General features: G+C 44.5%; 2 protein-coding genes across 2 annotated transcripts in view; one reads left to right on the top strand and one right to left on the bottom strand.

Moving 5' to 3' along the window:
• Nucleotides 1-1,623: 1,623 nt before the first annotated feature.
• LOC134297398 (uncharacterized) lies at nucleotides 1,624-6,956 on the bottom strand. Its single transcript, XM_062974870.1, has 2 exons — nucleotides 5,184-6,956; nucleotides 1,624-1,955 (listed from the first exon to the last, which is right to left on the bottom strand). Exons 1-2 carry the CDS (start codon nucleotides 6,729-6,731, stop codon nucleotides 1,914-1,916), a joined length of 1,590 nt encoding a protein of 529 aa, XP_062830940.1. The 5' UTR covers nucleotides 6,732-6,956; the 3' UTR covers nucleotides 1,624-1,913.
• A 1,836-nt stretch (nucleotides 6,957-8,792) lies between these two features.
• The window catches only part of guca1c (guanylate cyclase activator 1C), a 47,174-nt gene continuing 36,245 nt past the window's right edge, over nucleotides 8,793-19,721 (top strand). The window contains exon 1 of the mRNA XM_003219082.4: nucleotides 8,793-11,694. Within this exon, the coding sequence (XP_003219130.1) occupies nucleotides 11,503-11,694 (192 nt within the window). The 5' untranslated portion in view covers nucleotides 8,793-11,502. The remainder of the gene's footprint in view (nucleotides 11,695-19,721) is intronic.

The raw sequence follows: 19,721 nt of genomic DNA, 5'->3' as shown, positions 1-19,721 counted from the left end.
ATTGCGTGTCTGCAGCAAACCAGACATTCTCTAAATCTGCACAGACAATGGAACAACTAAAAATATTGTACTTACTTAACTACTTACTTACTTAGGCGATCCCTTGTAGGTCGAGGATGATGGTCCTCCGTTTCTGGTATCTTGGGGGTGTGTCCGTAAGTGGCTGAAGAGACTTATTCTTGACCCGCATGTTCTCCCACAGTGAGGACATCGGTTTCCAGATGGAAGGCGGTCCCGGTCAGGGTTGGCTTGATGCTCCTTCCTCTTGGCACGTTTCTCCCTTAAGCGCTCAAGGGCCAGGGCTTCCCAGTTCTCAGTGTCTATGCCACAGTTTTTAAGGTTGGCTTTAAGTCCATCTTTAAATCTCTTTTCCTGCCCACCAACATTCCGTTTTCCATTCTTGAGTTGAAAGTAGAGTAACTGCTTTGGGAGACGGTGATCGGGCATTCGGACAACATGGCCAGCCCAGCAGAGTTGATGACATAGGAGCATCGCTTCAATGCTGCTGGTCTTTGCTTCTTCCAGCACGCTGACATTTGTCCACCTGTCTTCCCAGGAGATTTGCAGGATTTTTCTGAGGCAACGCTGATGGAATCGTACCAGGGGTTGACTGTGACATCTGTAGACTGTCCATGTTTCACAGGCGTAGAGCAGGGTTGGGAGTACAATGGCTTTATAAATAAGCACTTTGGTATCTCTACGGATGTCCCGATCATCAAACACTCTCTGCTTCATTCAGAAAAATGCTGCACTCGCAGAGCTCAAGCGATGTTGTGTTTCGGTGTCAATGTTGATTTTTGTGGAGGGGTGGCTGCCAAGGTAGCAGAAATGGTCAATGTTTTCTAATGTTACACAATTAAGCTGTATTCCTGGCATTGCAGAGGGGTTAGCTGGTGCCTGTTGGAAGAGCACTTTGGGTTTCTTGATGTTCAGTGAGAGGCCGAGCTTCTCGTATGCTTCTGCAAAAGTGTTTAGAGTGGCTTGTAGGTCTTCTTCTGAATGCGCACAGACTACGTTGTCATCGGCATATTGGAGTTCTATAATAGATGTTGTGGTGACCTTGGTTTTAGCTTTCAGTCTGCTGAGGTTAAATACCTTGCCATCTGTCTGATACATGATTTCCACTCCGGTAGGAAGCTTCCCATCAACAAGGTGGAGTATCATAGCGATGAAGATGGAAAATAAGGTAGGGGCAATAACACATCCCTGCTTGACACCCTATTCCACCTTAAATGGGTCACTTTGGGAGCCATTGCTGTCCAAGACTGTTGCCATCATGTCATCATGGAGGAGCCGAAGTATATTCACAAATTTCTCAGGGCACCCGTTTTTTTGGAGGATGGTCCAGAGAGCTCTGTGATTCACTGTGCCTTTGCAAGGTCAATGAATGCCATGTACAGAGGTTGATTTTGTTCCCTGCATTTTTCTTGGAGATGTCATGCAGTGAAGATCATGTCCACTGTTCCTCTGGAGAAGCGGAAACCATTCTGGGATTCTTTTTTTTTTAACATTTTATTTATAGTTTTTCAAATACATAAAAAGTGTGGGAACAAAAACGATAAGTAAGGAAATTTAATATGCAAGGTTTGCAAAAAAGAAAAAAAACCAACCATATATATATACATATATGTGTCAGCTCACCACAGCCGCTCCTGAATGAACACACGAGACTCTCTGTGGTATCACCAGGAACTTTTACTGCAGGAAACATGAACATCAGAAAAGCCAAGAATGGGAGGCTCCGGCCAACCCTCCTTTATATACCCTCCCCCTCATTTGAACAGTCTCTTCCCGCTCAGTAAAACCCCGCGCAAATTCCCCGCCAAGTCCATCAGCCGTTTCTCCTCCGAGTCCTGGGACGCAGGTGTCTTATCAATGTCAGTGACCCTGAAACTCAGAGCCACATCCAGGCTCTAGTAGCAGGGTTCTGACATGGCGTCCTCCTCCCCTTCGTCCTGGAAGGAAAGGATTAAACACAACTATTGTTCTCCGCTGTCCAGAGTTCCTTTATACTTTTTTAACAGGCTGCAATGGAATACCGGGTGTACCTTTCCTAGGTCCTTTGGTAGCCTCAGCTCATAGGTCACTTCGTTTATTCTTTTTGCTACCCTGAATGGCCCTATATAGCGTGGAGCCAATTTCTTGGATGGGAACCCCAATTTCAGGTTTTTTGTGCTCAGCCAAACCAGATCTCCTTCGCCCAATTTGTCCCCCTCTCGGCGCCTACGATCCGCAAAGAGCTTGTACTTCTTTTGTGTTTCCCGCAATGCCTCTACCACGGTTTGCCACCCTTGCTTGATTTTGGCCGGCCATTCCTCGTCGGTCTGGCCCTCCCCTTCCTTCCACTCGGGTAGCCTGGGGAAAGGTGCCACCTCCTGTCCGTATACTATTTCGAATGGGGCACGACCTGTGGCCGAATGTACGGCCCCGTTAAAAGCCATCTCAGCAAACGGAAGAAGGTCCGCCCAATCATCCTGTCTATAATTGGTGTACATCCTTAAGAATTGGCACAGTGTCTGTTGGGTACGTTCGACCCCCCCGTTGGTCGCGGGATGAAAGGCCGAGCTCAGGTTCCTTTCTGCTCCTAACAGCTGTAAGAATTTTCCCCAAAATTTTGCAGTAAATTGGACTCCCCGGTCACTAATTATCTTGTCGGGACACCCATGTAGGCGATATACATGCTTCACATACAAATCAGCAAGTTTTTCAGCTGAAGGGAGTTTTGGCAGAGCCACAAAGTGTGCCTGTTTCGAGAATAGGTCCAATATTGTCCAAATGTATCTGTGGCCTCTGCTGGGGGGTAGTTCGCCTACAAAATCCATGGCTACGCATTCCCATGGCCTCATGGGCTCCACCACCTTCTGCAATAGCCCCTGGGGCTTCCCCGGTGGTGTTTTTCCCTCTGCACATAATTCACACTGCGTGACGTATCCCCTGGCGTCTTTCCTCATTCCGGGCCACCAGCATTGTTTGGCCAACAGTTTAATAGTCCTGGTGGGGCCTAGATGACCCGCACCCTTGTTATCATGGTACTTCCTTAACATTTCTCGTCTTAAACATTCAGGAATATACAATTTCTTATTTACAAACACCAAATCCCCACACAATTCTCCCTTTTCTTTGTTTGTTTGTAACCATTTGTCCATTCCATACGCTCGCTTCAACTCTTCCTCCCATATTTCTCCTCCCCCCGTGGAAATGGCAGTACGTTTGTTTTCTTTGGCCGCTTGTGCTCGAGTTAGTACTGCCAGGCCCCATTGCTTATCAAGAAAAATACTCCCTTCAGATTCCTGAATTCCTCCCCCGTGCTGAGGCATCCGAGAGAGAGCGTCAGCGAGTATATTATGTTTCCCCTGGAAGAATCTGAGTCTGAAATCAAAACGGCTGAAATATTGGGCCCATCTAATTTGCTTCGCTGATAGTTTACGAGGGGATCTTAGATACTGTAAATTTCTATGGTCAGTCCACACCTCAAACGGTGTTCCACTTCCTTCCAGAAAGTGTCTCCAGCACTCTAGTGCTTTTAGAATCGCTAAGGCTTCTCTCTCCCAAATCGGCCAGTTTTTTTCTGTATCGCTAAACTTTTTTGACAGATAGCCACATGGCTTCAGGTTCCCCCCCTCGTCTTTCTGTAGCAGAACTGCCCCATATGCCCGGTCTGACGCATCGCAATGTAATACAAAGGCTTTAGACATATCAGGGTGCTGTAGGACAGGCTCCTCAGTAAAACGCTTTTTTAGGGCTTCGAAAGCTTCCTGGCATTCTATTGTCCAGGTCAGTTTGGCCCCTGGGGCCTTCACTTTGGCTGTTTCTCCCCTACCTTTAGTCTTTAACAAATCCGTTAATGGCAAAGTGAGGCGCGCAAAGTCCTTGATAAATGTTCTATAGAAGTTTGCGAACCCTAGGAAGGATTGCAGCTGCTTCCGTGTTTTGGGGGCTTCCCACCCCCTCACGTCTTCTACCTTCGCAGGGTCCATCGCCACTCCCTGGGAGGAAATCCTATACCCCAGAAAGTCTATCTGGTCTTTATTGAACTCGCACTTGGCAAGCTTCGCATACAGTTTTGCTTCTCTCAACTTTTGCAGGACTTCCCTGACTAGTTCTATGTGTTGCTCCTTAGTCCGAGATACTAACAATATGTCATCTAAAAAAACAAAGACTCCCTTGTACAACAATGGATGCAACACTTCGTTGATTAATTGCATGAACGCGGCGCCTCCGCCGCACAAACCGAAAGGGAGCACACGATAATTGAATAATCCGAATGCACAGGAGAAGGCCGTCTTCCACCTGTCCTCTGGTTTAATCTGCAATTTATGGTACGCTTCAATTAAGTCCAATTTAGTGAATATCTGTCCCTCCGATAACTGGGCGATCAAGTCCTTCACTAAAGGTAGGGGGTATTTATTTCCAGAACTGATTGCATTCAGGCCCCTGTAGTCAATGCAGAGCCTCAGCGTTTGGTCCTTTTTGCGCCTGAACAACACAGGCGCCCCTAGAGGGGAATTTGAAGGCTCTATGAAACCCCTCGCTAGGTTTTTATCAATGTATTTTCTCAGTTCCTCCTTTTCCCTAGCCGACATTGGGTATATTTTTGCCTTAGGAAGCTCTGCTCCTGGGACTAGCTCTATCTTCACTTCAACTCTCCGCTTCGGTGGGAAACTGTCTGCTTCCTTCTCATCAAATACGTCCACAAAATCCCGATACTCTGGGGGTAATTTATCTGCCAGTTCTGCTATCCTGATAGAGTCTTCCTCCCCCCTTTTCCCCGGCTCCCTTTCCACTTCCTGGCTCCCTCCTTCCAACTTCATCCTGAAGATCATGCTCTTATCCTCCCAGTTGATTTGCGGGTTGGCCTGCCCCAGCCATGGCATGCCTAGTATAACATTATAGCTGGCTATTTGTGATATCACAAATGACACCTTTCCTTCCCAACTCCCTATCTTACACTTTACATCTTCGGCACTGTACTTAGCTAATGATCCCGATGCTGTGGATCCGTCCAACTGCGAAAAAGCTATTGGGGATTCTAGGTTCGTTCTTTCGCATCCCAATCCCTCGGCTAATTCAGGGGAGATGATGTTCCTGGAACATCCACAATCCACAAATGCTTTGCAGGTTGCTTGTTTGCTGCCACTTTCCAGCTGAATAGGGACCACTATCATGGCTTTGTCCTGACTTACCAACCCCCCCGAGTGGTGCCTCATCGGTGGTTCTTCCTCGGCGCGTTTCCCTGCCACGGCTCTTGGTTTGGGCGGGCCTCCGCCTTCCCCTTTTCTCTGCCAGCACTCGGCAGCCCTGTGGCCCAAACGGCCGCACACGAAGCAGCCCCTCCTGCTGGTGCTCACGTTCCCTGTCGGCTCCGTTCTCCTCCCGGCTGGGGTTGATCCCTCCTTCCGGCTCCCCTCTTTCATCTGCGGCCGCTGCTGTAGCCCTCCTCGGTGCCTCCTCGCCTGGGCCAGCGATGTCTCGATGCGCCCCGCCAGCTGAATCCATCCGCGCAGTGTGTCAGGCTCATCACGATGCACCGCCCAGGAGAGGATCTCCCGCCTGAGCCCCTCTTTGAAGAGTTCTATCTTTGTCACTGCAGACCATTCCGGCACCTTTTCAGCGAGGCATTGGAACTCCTCCGCATACTCAGATACCGACCTCTGCCCCTGGGAGACGGTCTTCAACTCCTCCCTCGCCCGGATCTGCTCCAGTGGATCTCGGAAACGGGTCTCCAGGGCCCCCATAAAGCGTCGGAGTGACCCCAGACATGGGTCGCGCCGCGCGTGTAGTTGAACGTACCAGCTGGCCGCTCCCCTCTTCAACACTGCACCAATGGCCCGTACCCGGCTGGATTCCGTTCTAAAAGTGTGGGCATTGTCCTCCATATAGCCCCTCACCGTGGTCAGGAAAAAATCCAGTTCAGAGGACTCTCCCCCAAACTCGATCCTTAGTTCCTCTCGTCTCGGTAGGGGTCCCTGTGGTGGCAATCCCCAATTCTCCGCCCGTCGCAAGCCCCCTTGCGGGCCAGTGGGCCCCGCTGCTGCTTCCCTTTGTCCTGTGCCACGCCCGGCATTCGCCAGGGGCACCAGGGTCTCAGTTGGGAGCGTAGCCGGGATTCTCGGAGGCTTTTCCCCTTCGTCGTCACTCTCCTCCACCCGCGTCAGGCTCGTTTGGATCTTGGGCCGGGCACCGGGCTCCTTTCGCATTTCCCTTCCCTTCGGTGCTGGGAGGTCTGCAAAGCCCTGGCTGCTTCCCATGCTCACGTCCCACATTGAGCTAGCCCGGAGTTCCCTTCCTCGCTCCGGCTCCGCCAAAACCGCCAGGCGCTCCATCGCCCTCGACATCACTGCCAGGGTGGTCTCCATCGCCGACATCCTCTCCTCCAGAAACACCATCTTTTGCGGGCTTGGGGAAGGTGAACCTTCCTCTCCTCCGGTGCTATCTCCCCGCACCACTCCGCGCCTCTGGGTTACCCCATTTGGCTGGGCATAAGCGGTGGATGACGCCAGGGCCGCCAGCTGGTGGAACTCAGCGTCCGTCTCGGGAGTGGCCCTTTCGGACCTTCCTCCTCCGGCGCCCAAGAGCTCTTCATCCTCCACTTGCATGTTACACCTCACCGCTACAGCGGGATGGTGTCCGTATTCTTGGCTTAGTGTCAGCTCACCACAGCCGCTCCTGAATGAACACACGAGACTCTCTGTGGTATCACCAGGAACTTTTACTGCAGGAAACATGAACATCAGAAAAGCCAAGAATGGGAGGCTCCGGCCAACCCTCCTTTATATACCCTCCCCCTCATTTGAACAGTCTCTTCCCGCTCAGTAAAACCCCGCGCAAATTCCCCGCCAAGTCCATCAGCCGTTTCTCCTCCGAGTCCTGGGACGCAGGTGTCTTATCAATGTCAGTGACCCTGAAACTCAGAGCCACATCCAGGCTCTAGTAGCAGGGTTCTGACATATATGTATATGTGAATATATATATATATATATATATATATATATATATATAAGCGGGTATCCACTCCCAACCCTTCCAGATCTTCTGCATTGCTAAATGAATTTCCTTCGCTTTTGAGTATTATACCTGCAAATGCCCTAGTTTCTTATGAGTCAAAGATTGTGTTTAAACATGTCCAGTCAGTTTTTTTCCTTGGCGGATTGCTCTGTGAAATTATTCGAGTTAGTAGATCCATGTTCCTTATATCTAATAGTCTCAGCGTCCATTTTTCCACTGTAGGAGTTTCTTGCGTCTTCCATATTTTTGCTAGGCATATCCTATCCGCCGTAACCATGTATATAAAAAGCCTTTCCGTGTTGGAGTCCATCTGAAAGTCCGTTATTCCTAGTAAGAAGTATTCAGGTTTTATGTCAAAAAATTTTTTTTAGTATTTTCTCCATTTCTTTATGGATTCCTTGCCAATACTTTTTGATCTTCTTACACCCCCACCACATATGTATAAAATGACCCTTATGCTTCCCACATTTCCAACATTTCCGTCACCTTTCCCCTTGCTGAATTTTGTGAGTCTTTCCGGCATCAAATATGGTTCCATCTTCACTTCACTTCACTTCACTTCACTTCACTTTATTTCTTAATTATTCGCTCTCCACCAGTGCTCCGAGCGACTTACAATTTAAAATATCATCTGATGAGCATAGAGGCTGTATGCCATGGTTTCTTGGTCCATAGATGATCTTTGTGGCTTTGAAAAATCCCTGGGCATCATGGGTATTTGCGAAGTGTTGGATTTCTTCAGCCTTCTTTGTCCACCAGATGTTCTTGAGTTCTCTGGTCCTTCTTTGGACCTCAGCTTTTGCACTAGCATAGATCTTTTTCTTAGCAGCACAGTTGGTGTCTCTCTGCCATGTTTGGAAGGCTTTCCTTTTGTTATCAATTAGCTATTGGATCTCTTTGTCGTTGTCATCAAACCAGTCTTGATGTTTCTTAGTTTGATATCCAATGGTTTCTTTGCAGGCCGTGATGATGAAAAATATTGTATACCCACAATCATTGGGAAATTAAATATATTAGAAACCTGCTCTTTCTCTTTTCTCTCTTTTCCATTTAACCAGACAGAGCCACAGCAACGCGTGGCTGGGCACTGCTAGAAAAATTATGAAATTACATTGTGGAATTAATCCCCTTCCTCAACACCATTTTTGAGTGAAGATTCCAGTCTATAATGGTGACTGCAGCAAAGATCAGGCACCATGGAATGGAAGTGCAGTATCATGATTAATGCGATCTTATGTCGCCACCTATTGTTGATGCAAGATCAAAAGGGGATATTTGTCCCAATCTAACTTGCATACTGTTGGTTAGATAAGAGGAGAGTATCTTCACTGATTCAATTACTGAATTGTGAATCAACACATAGATATACCCAATCAGTTCTGTGAATCTACTGTAGCTGGGACTAACACTGAAATCTGAGCTTATATTATAAAATTTTGTTAATAAATTTCAAACTGAAACAACAGCTGGGTGATCTGAGATGATGAAGACACAAGGGACATGCAGTGAGAAACAACATTAATATATGCTATAACCATTGAATTATTGCTGATTAGTTGGTATAAATAACACAAACCATTTCAAAACCTTTGCAAAGTACAGTGGCCTTCCTCTCCCAACTTCCCTCAAAACCAGCTGAAGCTGGAAATAACATGACTTCATGTGCTAAGCACATCATTGTGGCCCTTTGTAAGACTGAAAATGTCCACCATTGCTTGTCCCTGCTATAAATACATTTCAAGGCATTGGAGCAAGAAGGAGAGGGGGAGGGGGAGGGAGGGGGGGGGGGAAGAGAGAGAGAGAGAGATCTGTCAAGTGTTTATTTTTTCCCTGCCCCCAGCTTTCAGAATGAAATGGCTTTTAATTCTTTCCTTTCTCATAACATGTTTTAGTAAATTTTTGTGGATCATGTGCAAGGTTCTTGCTTTTATCCTATTTACACGATTGTGGATATGAGAGTGGGGAAAGAAGAAAAATATCCTGTTTTTCCTTCTACAATTATATCTCTGACCATCTGCAGCCTTTCTGGCTACCTACTTTTCAATTACCCTCCAGGGAAAGGATTACGAGGTAACTAGCACAGGTGTAATACATATCATGATCCTGTTCCATGTCAGATGCAAGCAACTTACAAGCTATTTGAAAAATACCCATACCAAAACAGTAATAAAGAAATATTAGCATGGTTTGTGACAGGATACAAAGGTGTCTTTCAAGTACACACAGCAGAGGCTGGTGTGACAGACATCTAGTCACAAGTTACTTGCTACTTTTATTTATTAAAAGGAATTTCAGATGCTTCCGCACCAGGGAGGAGAAAGGGCTAAATCCAAGTTTTAGTCCAAACTGTAAAGGGCTATCTTAAACTATTGGGGAGTGAAGTTCAGCACCTTGGAGAACTCCACCCTGCAGAGTGGCTTTAGTGACAACCCCCACCCCCGTTTTAATTTGCTTGGCATTCAGCTATCATTCAAAGAATGTTGTGGGAATAAATAGCCATAAGTATGTACCCAGGAATAAACTAGATGTCCCAACACTCAGATAACTTGGATCCTGTTTATCCACTCCAGATTGTGTTGTCAAAGGCTTTCATGGCCGGAATCACAGGGTTGTTGTATGTTTTTTGGGCTGTATGGCCATGTTCCAGAAGTATTATCTCCTGATGTTTTGCCCACATCTATGGCAGGCATCCTCAGAGGTTGTGAGGTATGGAGAAAACTAAACAAAGAGGTAAATATATATCTGTGGAAAGTCTAGGGTGAGAGAGGTCAGTGTGAATGTTGTAGTTAATCACCTAAATTAGCATTGAAAAGCTTATCTGCTGTCTTCTTCCTACCTCTGTGGCATCCTTTGTTTAGAGTCATTAACTGCCCTTGGTTGATTCATATCTGGAAATCCTCTGTTTTCAGAGTGTTGCTTTTTATTTACTGTTCTGATTTTTGAGTTTTTTTTAATTCTGGTAGCCAGATTTTGTTCATTTTCATGGTTTCCTCCTTTCTGTTGAAGTTGTCCACATGCTTGTGAATTTCAATGGCTTCTCTATGTAGTCTGACATGATAGTTGTTTGAGTGGTCAAGCATTTCTGTGTTCTCAAATAATATACTGTGTCCAGGTTGGTTCATCAAGTGCTCTGCTATGGCTGATTTCTCTGGTTGAGTGAGTATGCAGTGCCTTTCATGTTCTTTGACTCATGTTTGGGCGCTGCATTTGGTGGTCCCTATGTAGACTTGTCCACAGCTGCATGGTATACGGCAGACTCCTGCAAAGCCCTGACGGATTGTGCTCAAAGAATCTGCGAACCTCACCTCCTCCAAGATGAACTAAACCACCTAAACTGGGCTCTACAGGCCAATGGATACTCCACCACAGACATCAGAAGAGCTGCAAGGCCAAGAACAAGCCATGAGAGTCAAGACAAAGATCCACCCAGAGGAAAGGTGTTCTTACCATACATCAAGGGAACCACTGACCGCATAGGCAAACTGATGAAGAAGCACAACCTACAAACCATCTACAAACCCACAAAGAAAATCCAACAAATGCTACGGTCAGCGAAAGACAAGAGGGATCCTCTCTCCTCTGCACTCCAGAGGATGCACTCCAGATTATGTGCATACATTATAGAAACAATTAAGATATGTCACAGCAAAAATCTAAGCTAATAGGAATGAATGAAAAAGGGAGTGAGATCAAAATGCATTTTGACAACCAGAAAAGACTCTTCTATGATGTGGTACCTCAGGGAAAGCGTGGACAAAAAGAAATTTCAATGTGGATTTTAGATGTGAGTGTGAACTATAGTTTGGATGGAAGGTGACAGGACATTAAATGAGTGATCCAATTTTATGTAACCAGCAAGTAATCCTAGTAATGCCAAAGAGCAGCTCATTCCATTACTCCATTATGAACAATTAGGGAGCCAGATGAAAGATTTACTGCAGCAAAGCTTTGAATTAAGGGCTTGATTTCGTCTTCTGAAAGCGGAGGGATTAGGATGAGAGTGAATTTCCATTACACTCCATTTTTCTAATCAAGCAATTCAACGAAAAATACTGTTTTTGATTTAACTGGATTTTTTTTCTAGATCTTTCAGATTGTGTTCTTTGAAGTCAGGAAACACGGTGCAATAATAGCTCTCATGGTCATAATATCAGTCAGACAGAACATCTTTTCCTTTCAGTCAAAACTATGCCAGAATTAAGAAGAAAACATTTTGACCGCACGTGGGAAAAGAACAGCTATTATTGCAATCCAACAGGGTTCAGCTGTTAACGAAATCCATCCTTGTTAAAATGGAGTGTTGAAGTTAATCTCCCTTAGTTTCTATTTTTACTTAGCCTAGCCCACATCCATAATGATCTGTAAGAGGTTTACAATGGTGATATAGTCCGTAGTTTCTGTTTGCATCCTACTTGGATGTAAGGCATTGTTAATGAGGGTGGATGCCTTTTGTGTGGCAGACTTGAGCAAAAGAAGGGACAAAGTCATTTCATCAAGATGGGTGGCAGTGAATCAAAGGAAGAGCTTGTTGCTATGGAAAACCACCACTGGTATGCAAAATTCATGAAAGCGTGCCCATCTGGAGAGCTCAGCCTGTACGAATGCAAGAAGCTCCTCACTCTTGACAATGCGTCCGCAGAGGCAATTAGCTATGTTGAGAAGGTGTTTAATACCTTTGACACAAATAAGGTAAGGGCTCATTCTAGAGTGCTTTTTTTGTTAAATAATACATAACTTACTTCTCATCTTTCAATTATTTGCATAGACAATATTTCAGCATTTTAATTTTTCTTAATTTTAGAATTTTATTTTGGAAATAAGGGCATCTGATAAACATGTTGGCACCAATGATCATGTGCTCCTACAAAATATTTTAAAAGAAATAATAATAATAATAATAATAATAATAATAATAATAATAATAATATTTCTATCCCACCCCTCTTCCGAGGGGACTCAAGGAGGCTCACAACTTTAACGTCATTAGATATTTCTGGGTTTACTGCTATGCTAGAATTAACATTTGTACTAATGTGCTTAGAGTGGTTATTTCATATTTATATTTTTATAACAAAACAAAACTACAAAAATCTTAAGAAAAACTATTTTGTATACAAAATTTTCAACTGGACTTTCTGACACTGTACACAGTAAATTGAAACCCTTCTGGATAAAACCAAAGTCCCATCAGTTTAACATGAGTGGCCTGCCAAATGTCTAATAGGAAATATTCACAATTTGTTCAGTCATTCATGTTTAATAATTTTAATTTGTAAACAGTCCTAGAACATTCTTTGGGAAGTAAATAAGGCCATCCCAACTAGAAACCCATTAAAAGAAATTTACAAATCCTATTTATTTCAGTGGATCTAATCTAGTTGGGAATAGCACTGCCTTGTTGGGGAACCCCTTTCCACAATGTTCCTCAACAAAAAACCAGTGTTTCCCCAAAAATAAGACAAGGTCTTATATTAATTTTTGCTCCAAAACATGTGTTAGGGCTTATTTTCAGGGGCAGTCTTATTTTTCCAAATTGACTTTTTAAATTAACTATATCTAGGGCTTATTTTTGAAATAGGCCTTATATTTTGAGCATCCTCAGAAATGCTGAAAAATCATGATAGGTCTTATTTTCTGGGTAGGTCTTATTTTGGGGGAAACAGCGTAGTACAGAGAGCATTTTGCCTCTGGTCCTAGATGTAATGCATTGCATAGCCTCCATGATTAGCACCCGCAGATAACCTTATCCCCTAGTAATCTTTTTAATTCCTGATTGAAGGCATCTTTTTCAGTAGCCATCACCCATCTAACCTTGAGATAGCAGGTTTCATAGTTTTAATGTCCTTTTCTCTGTCCCCTGTGTGTTGCTGTTCAGTTTTATGGGCAGATCGAAATTTAGGAGATGTGGCAGAAAGCATTTCCTTAATCACATTGTCTTCAACATTTTTATGCCTTCCTTCCTTGCCTTCTTTCCCAATTGAACAAGCCTCAACAGTTTAAAACTTTTCTCACAGGGGAATTGCTCCAGCTGCCTCTTCATCTGAGTTACCTGTTTCTGTCATCTCTCAAGCTCTACAACCTTTTTAGAACAGGAACAAGCAGTATTCTCAATTTGGTTGTATAGGTCTCTCTATAAAGGCATTCCAATAGCTGGCAGTTTTGTTTTCTGTTCTTAGTGACACCTATTAAAATTGCTTCTCTCAACTTACAGAGCCCTTTGGGTGTATATATGTATGTGTTCATTATTTACAGATTACTATATTCTTCCTCATTTTCTTTCTACTCAAAGGCTGACACTTTATTAAGGACATACAGATACTTATCTATCCCTTACATTTGTGAATATCCTTTTTAGCGCTACATTTATTTATTTATCTGCGTATTTATTTATATACCACCCTTCTCAACCCCGAAGGGGACTCAGGGCGGTTCACAGTGTTGGCAACAATTGGGTTGGTATTCCCTTCCTCTATCTACTGCATCCAAAGCCATCTCTTTCAAGTTACTATAAAGTCCTTGAACCTGCCGCTCATGGCCGTTATGGGTTCTCTGGCAGCATTTGGACACATCCTCATGGCAAGTCAGAAAAAAATCCCCATAGTCAAAGAGAAAATAATGATATCAGTACTGACATCTCATGAGGTCTCAGCACTGCTATAATAATTGTTCATCTGGCTATGGGGATGGCTTCTCTGATCCTGCCTGCTCACTATGATGAACAGAATGACTGCGCAAGGCAATTTCAGGGCTTTTCAGTAAGTTGAAGGGAGTGGAAATGGCTCAGTTTAGCATAGGTCTGCATGCAGATATATATGCTACATTGAGGAGCTATTGGATCGAGAGCAGTATTTGAGAAATAAAACATAAAAAACACCTCTTGGATTTGGAAAACAGGTGTACTGAAATTGTAAGAACTGGATTCAACCAAATGTTACTGAAACAATTGCTGTGTTAGCAATTTTCTGTGTTGGCGTATCACATGTAGAAAGATGCAACTATTCATGTTTTCAGATTCTAGAGGCATTTTGTTTTATAATGCAAAAGTGAGGACTGAATGTTTCTCCACCAATGTAGATGATAGAACTGTGTCTGGTGGTTGACTGATATTATTAACTGTTATAATGTTCTCATTTTATATTGTATTACTGTTTTTATCTTTTTATACTGTGAATTGTGTTTATGTTGTTGTTTATTTTGTTCAATTATGTTGTTCGGGATTTTGCCTCATGTAAGCTGCCCCAAGTCCCCATGGGAAGATGGTGGTGTGGTATAAATCTATTATTATTATTATTATTATTATTATTATTATTATTATTATTATTAAGTTGGATGCGTTCTTAAAGATTCCCTTGAATGAAATAAACAATTGATTTTGATAGGGTTTTTTTTCTCCATGTGACTAGATCTAGTTCTATCCCCTGTCTTTTCACAAAGTCCTAATTGTGGGAACTGGGATAATTGAAACAGATACTACAATTGACCTCAGCAGATGCTGTTGTGTAAGAGATCAAAGCTTAACGAGAAACACAATGACATCAGCAGAAGGGTTAGTAGTAGTAGTAATCCATGGTAGTGACAAAACAATGTGACACGTGAGATCTGTGATTGGATTTTAGACTTAAAGCACCTGCAGGAGTTGGGGAGGAAAGGGGCTCTCAGGCTGTGAGTGAACAAACAGGACGGGGTGAAGGTGTGTGTAATACCGATCTAAATCTGAGAAGCTCCTTTTCAAAGCAATTCAATCCCACAGCAGTGGCTCAAATCTTTTTCTTGCAGCCACATTGGAGGAGGAGAAGTAGAGTGGGAAGCAGATTCATGCACGAATCACTACACTATGATTTAGTGTTTTGCCCAAAATGTAAACCAGGCCTAATATACAAATCTATATTTAATCCAAGAATCGTGATATATTTTGAATGAAAGGGCCCTTTTTGTGGCAATAGTTCAAAGGGAAATTTTAAGTATATAATGAATATCTACACTAGAGAAACTTTGACTAAATGAATGGGGTGAGTGTGTGGATGACTGTTTTCACAGGCGTTGATACAAATTATCTAAAATTCATTTGCATTGGAACATGCCAAAACTTGATCTGGGTCAATTTAGTACACATTTTCAATGCCCATGTGTCCCCTTAGCAGTCACATTTTAAAAAGAAGAAGACGCACAAGAAACATGGGCAAGGTGTAAAATGAAAACAGGATAAACCATGCTCTTACAAAGGGATCCTACAGATAATGCCTGGAATCATGTTGGTGATAAACGCAGACATTATGCCTGTGAATGCATTTTAAGGTCATTGCAGAAGGAGGCATCCAACATCTCCTTCATGCAATGACTATGAGTGTACAGCCAGCCTTTATGCTGCCAGCATTTTGCATTTTGAGGTCTGCATTTTAATGTGCTTTTATCTGTTTTGCTTGCTCCTTTAAGATATCATTACACATGATGACAAGTGGCACAGAAACAGGTTTATAAATAAAAAAACCTGTGAAAGCATGTTTACGTACAATGATAAGTGATATAGAAATTGTTTTATAAATAAATAAAGTGTGAAACTATGAAAAAAGTATCCAGCTTCAAAGTTGTTTAGATCTCCAATATGCCAGTATAAACTGTTTGCTTGTCTGGACCTGTTGTTGTGTGTCTTCATCTTGTCTCTGACTCATAGAGACCCTATGACAGAGTTTTCTTGGCAATATCTGTTCAGAGTGGGTTTGCCTAAGACTGGAAAAATCTGACTTGTCCAAGGTCACCAAACAGGTTTCCATGGCTAAACAAAGATTTAAATCCTGCTTTACTTATGATCTGTTCAATGCATACGTTAAATCAATAGGATGATAAAATGTAGCCTTGTCTGCCCCCCCTTACTAATTGGAAACCATTCCCATTTCTCTGTATTCTGTCTGGATGGTAGCTTCTTGTCTTGAGGAATACAAGATATGTATCAGAACAATCAAATACTGTGGCCCATTCACTTCTTTAAGAGTGGATCATATTTTTTATAATCTATACAATTAAAGGTTTTACTATAATCTATGAAAAATTGGCTGGTTTACTTCTGAAATTTTGCAATATGATGCCTAACGCATCTTCCTTTCTTGAACTGCAGCTTGGACATCTGGTATTTATTGCACATCTTTTCTTGCATGAGATATTAATGCAATGGTCCTATGGTTGCTATGCTCCCTAGTGTCCCCTTCTTGGTGTTCCAGTCTGTGGGACAATCCTGTGGTTTCCATATCTGTTGACAGATTTTAGAAAGTATTAGAATTTGTGTCTGTAGCTTCAAACAGCTTGGTTCATAAGACATTTGATTATTTCTCCCAAGAGCTCTGCGTGCAGCTTCCACTTCAGTTACTAACATTGCAGGTTCATCTTTAAATGTTTATTTCTTTAAGGAATCTAAAGAAATATGGGGGCCCCATTAAAGTAATCCAGGGGAGGGGGAGATACGGAAAAGGGAGGCATAATCTAATTGGGCCTAGGGAAAGAAGGAGAGTTATTGTATATTTAAAACAGCCTCCTGACACAGTAAATTTGGGTGCCCAGGTTGGCGGACCCTCCGATCTAAAGGTGCTGTTGCTGAATGCCAGGTCTTCTAATGGCAAAGCTGCGATCATCCAGGATCTTATCCTGGATGGGAGGGCAGACCTAGCGTGCATAACAAAGATCTGGCTGGACGAGGCTGGGGGAGCCAATCTCATCCAGCTTTGTCCACCAGGTTATACCGTGTAGCACCAACCAAGATCTGGAGGGCGGGGAGGAGGGGTCACAGTAGTCTGTAAGGAGTCTATCCCCCTGACCAGGTGCCCCATCCTGCAGTCAACCTTGTTTGAATGTACTCATCTGAGGGTAGGGGGCTGGGACAGTTTCGGAATTCTGTTAGTGTACCGACCACCCTGCTGCACTACAGTCTCCCTGCCTGAGCTAGCCGGGGTGGTCTCAGGCCTGGCATTGGAATCCCAAACGGCTCATTGTGCTGGGGGACTTCAATGTACATGCCGAGACCACTCTTTCTGGGGCAGCTCAGGACTTCATGGCTGCCATGGCAACCATGGGACTGTCCTAAGTAGTATCGGCCCTACCCACAGAGCGGGGCACACACTTGACTTGGTTTTCTGCCAGGGATGGGAGGAAGGTGTCGCTCCGTTGCCATGGACCAACCATCACCTAATCAGGTTTAGACTTACTGCGCCCCCCGACCTCTGCAGGGGTGGAGGACGGATTAAAATGGTCCGCCCCAGGAGGCTTATGGATCTGGATAGATTCCTGATGGCTCTTGGGGAGTTTCCCGCCACCTTGGCTGGTGACCCTGTTGATGCTCTGGTCGCCCTCTGGAACAAGGAGGCGGCTAGGGCAATAGTCACGATCACTCCGGAATGTCCCCTCTCGAGTACCCGAGCTAAACCATCTCCTTGGTTTACTGAGGAGTTGGTAGCGATGAAACGAAAGAAGCGGGAACTAGAGAGCATGTGGTGTTCAAAGCTGAACAAGTCAAATCGAACACAGCTATGCTCCTACCTTAGGGCATATGCTGCGGCAATAGATGCTACAAAGAACTCTTTCTTTGCAGCTAATATTGCGTCCACAAAGAACCATCTGGCGGAGTTTTTTCAAGTTGTCAGAAGTTTGTTATATCCCGTCCCTCAAGATGGAATCCCTGACAACTCGGCAGACTGCTGTGAAGCATTTGCTCAGTTCTTTGCAGACAAAGTCATTTTCATCTGCTCTGGCCTCGCTACCATATTAACGGCAGTCTCTAAAGGATGTAGCACGAGCACCTGCTTGTCCTATTTTGATGGATTCTTTTCAATTGGTTCAGCCTGGGTACGTGGACAAGATGCTTGGAGAGGTGAAGGCTACCACATGCACCCTAGACCCCTGCCCATCCTGGCTGGTGAGAGAAGCCAGAGGGGGATTGGCCGAGTGGGTGAAGGTGATGGTGAATGCCTCCCTTTGGGAAGGCATTGTTCCAGCAAGCCTTAAATTGGCTGTGATCAAACCGCTGTTGAAGAAGCCATCACTGGACCCCACTCAATTGGGCAGCTATCAGCCAATTTCTAATCTCCCCTTTTTGGGCAAGGTCGTGGAACATGTGATGGCCGCACAACTCCAGGCATTCTTGGTAGACACTGATTTTCTAGATCTGGTGCAGTCTGGCTTTAGGCCGGGGAATGGTACCAAGACAGCCTTGGTCGCCTTAGTCGATGATCTACGCCAGGAACTGGACAGGGGGAGTGTGTCCCTGCTGGTTCTGCTGGACCTCTCAGCGGCCTTGGATGCTGTCTATCACAGTATCCTTCAGGGGCACTTTGCCGGGATGGGTCTCGGAGGTACTGTTTTGCAGTGGCTCCGGTCCTTCCTGGAGGGTCGTTCCCAGATGGCATCACTGGGGGACACCTGCTCGGCCCCACAACCATTATCTTTTGGGGTCCTGCAGTGGTCAGTATTGTCCACCATGTTGTTCAACATCTACATGAAGCTGCTGGGAGAGATCATCCGGAGTTTCGGGGTGCAGTGTCATCTGTACGCAGATGATGTCCAGCTCTGTCACTCCTTCCCACCTGTCACTAAGGAGGCTGTTCAGGTCCTGAACCGGTGCTTGGCCGCTGAGTCGGACTGGATGAGCACAAACAAATTGAAATTGTTCAGTCGTAGGGCCTAACAGGGTATAGGGTTACAGCCTTTGTTGGACAGGGTCACACTCACCCTGAAGACACAGGTTCAAATTTTGGGTGTTCTCCTGGACTCATCACTGAGCCTGGAATTCCAGGTCTCTGTGGTGGCCAGGGGAGCATTTGCGCAGCTAAGGCTTGTGCGGCAGCTGCACCCATACCTTGGGAAGTCTGATTTGGCCACGGTGGTCCACACTCTGGTTACATCCCGTTTGGATTACTGCAACATTCTCTATGTGGGGTTGCCTTTGAAGACGGCCCAGAAGTTCCAACTAGTACAACGGGCAGCAGCCAGGTTAATAACTAGGGCGGCATACAGGGAGCGTACCACCCCCCTGCTAAGCCAGCTCCACTAGCTGCCGATATGCTACCGAGCCCAATTCAAAGTGCTGGTGTTGACCTACAAAGCCCTAAATGGTTCTGGCCCAATCTACTTGTCTGAACATATATCCTCCTATGAGCCAGCAAGATTCCTAAGATCATCTGGTGAGGCCCTGCTCTCGGTCCCACCGCCTCGCAAGCACGGTGGATGGGAATGAGGAACAGGGCCTTCTCGGTGGTGGCTCCCCAGCTGCGGAACACCCTCCCCAGAGATATTCAACAAGCCCCAACCCTATGACTCCGAAGTCATAGTTATGTGCTCAGGCTTTTAATGAATAAATGGCAAAGGTGACAGGGTCCGATTTAAGGCTAAAGCATGAGGTTTTTTGGATGAATGGATGTAATCATATGTTTTAAACTTTTATATTGTATTTTAATAATTTTTAATTGATTGTATGTACTGTTTGTGATTTATAACTATGTGTAGGCATTGAATTTTTGCCAATTGTTGTAAGCCGCCCTGAGTCCCTTTGGGTGAGAAGGGTGGGATATCAATGTTGGAAATAAATAAATATCATCTTTTCTTCTCTGTTATATAACTTTTCCATTTATTGTTTACTCATCTTTTTATTACTACTTGATCAGGTAATGTGTTACTCTACTGGTCATAAAGCATTCACTCTTGGCCTAAAGTTCCCTTTGATTTCTCAGATCTTG

Source organism: Anolis carolinensis, chromosome 3 (genome assembly GCF_035594765.1).
Source record: "Anolis carolinensis isolate JA03-04 chromosome 3, rAnoCar3.1.pri, whole genome shotgun sequence".
Lineage (NCBI taxonomy): Eukaryota > Metazoa > Chordata > Lepidosauria > Squamata > Dactyloidae > Anolis > Anolis carolinensis.
Note: the sequence above shows the minus strand (reverse complement) of the source record. Positions and strands in the feature narration are given on the sequence as shown.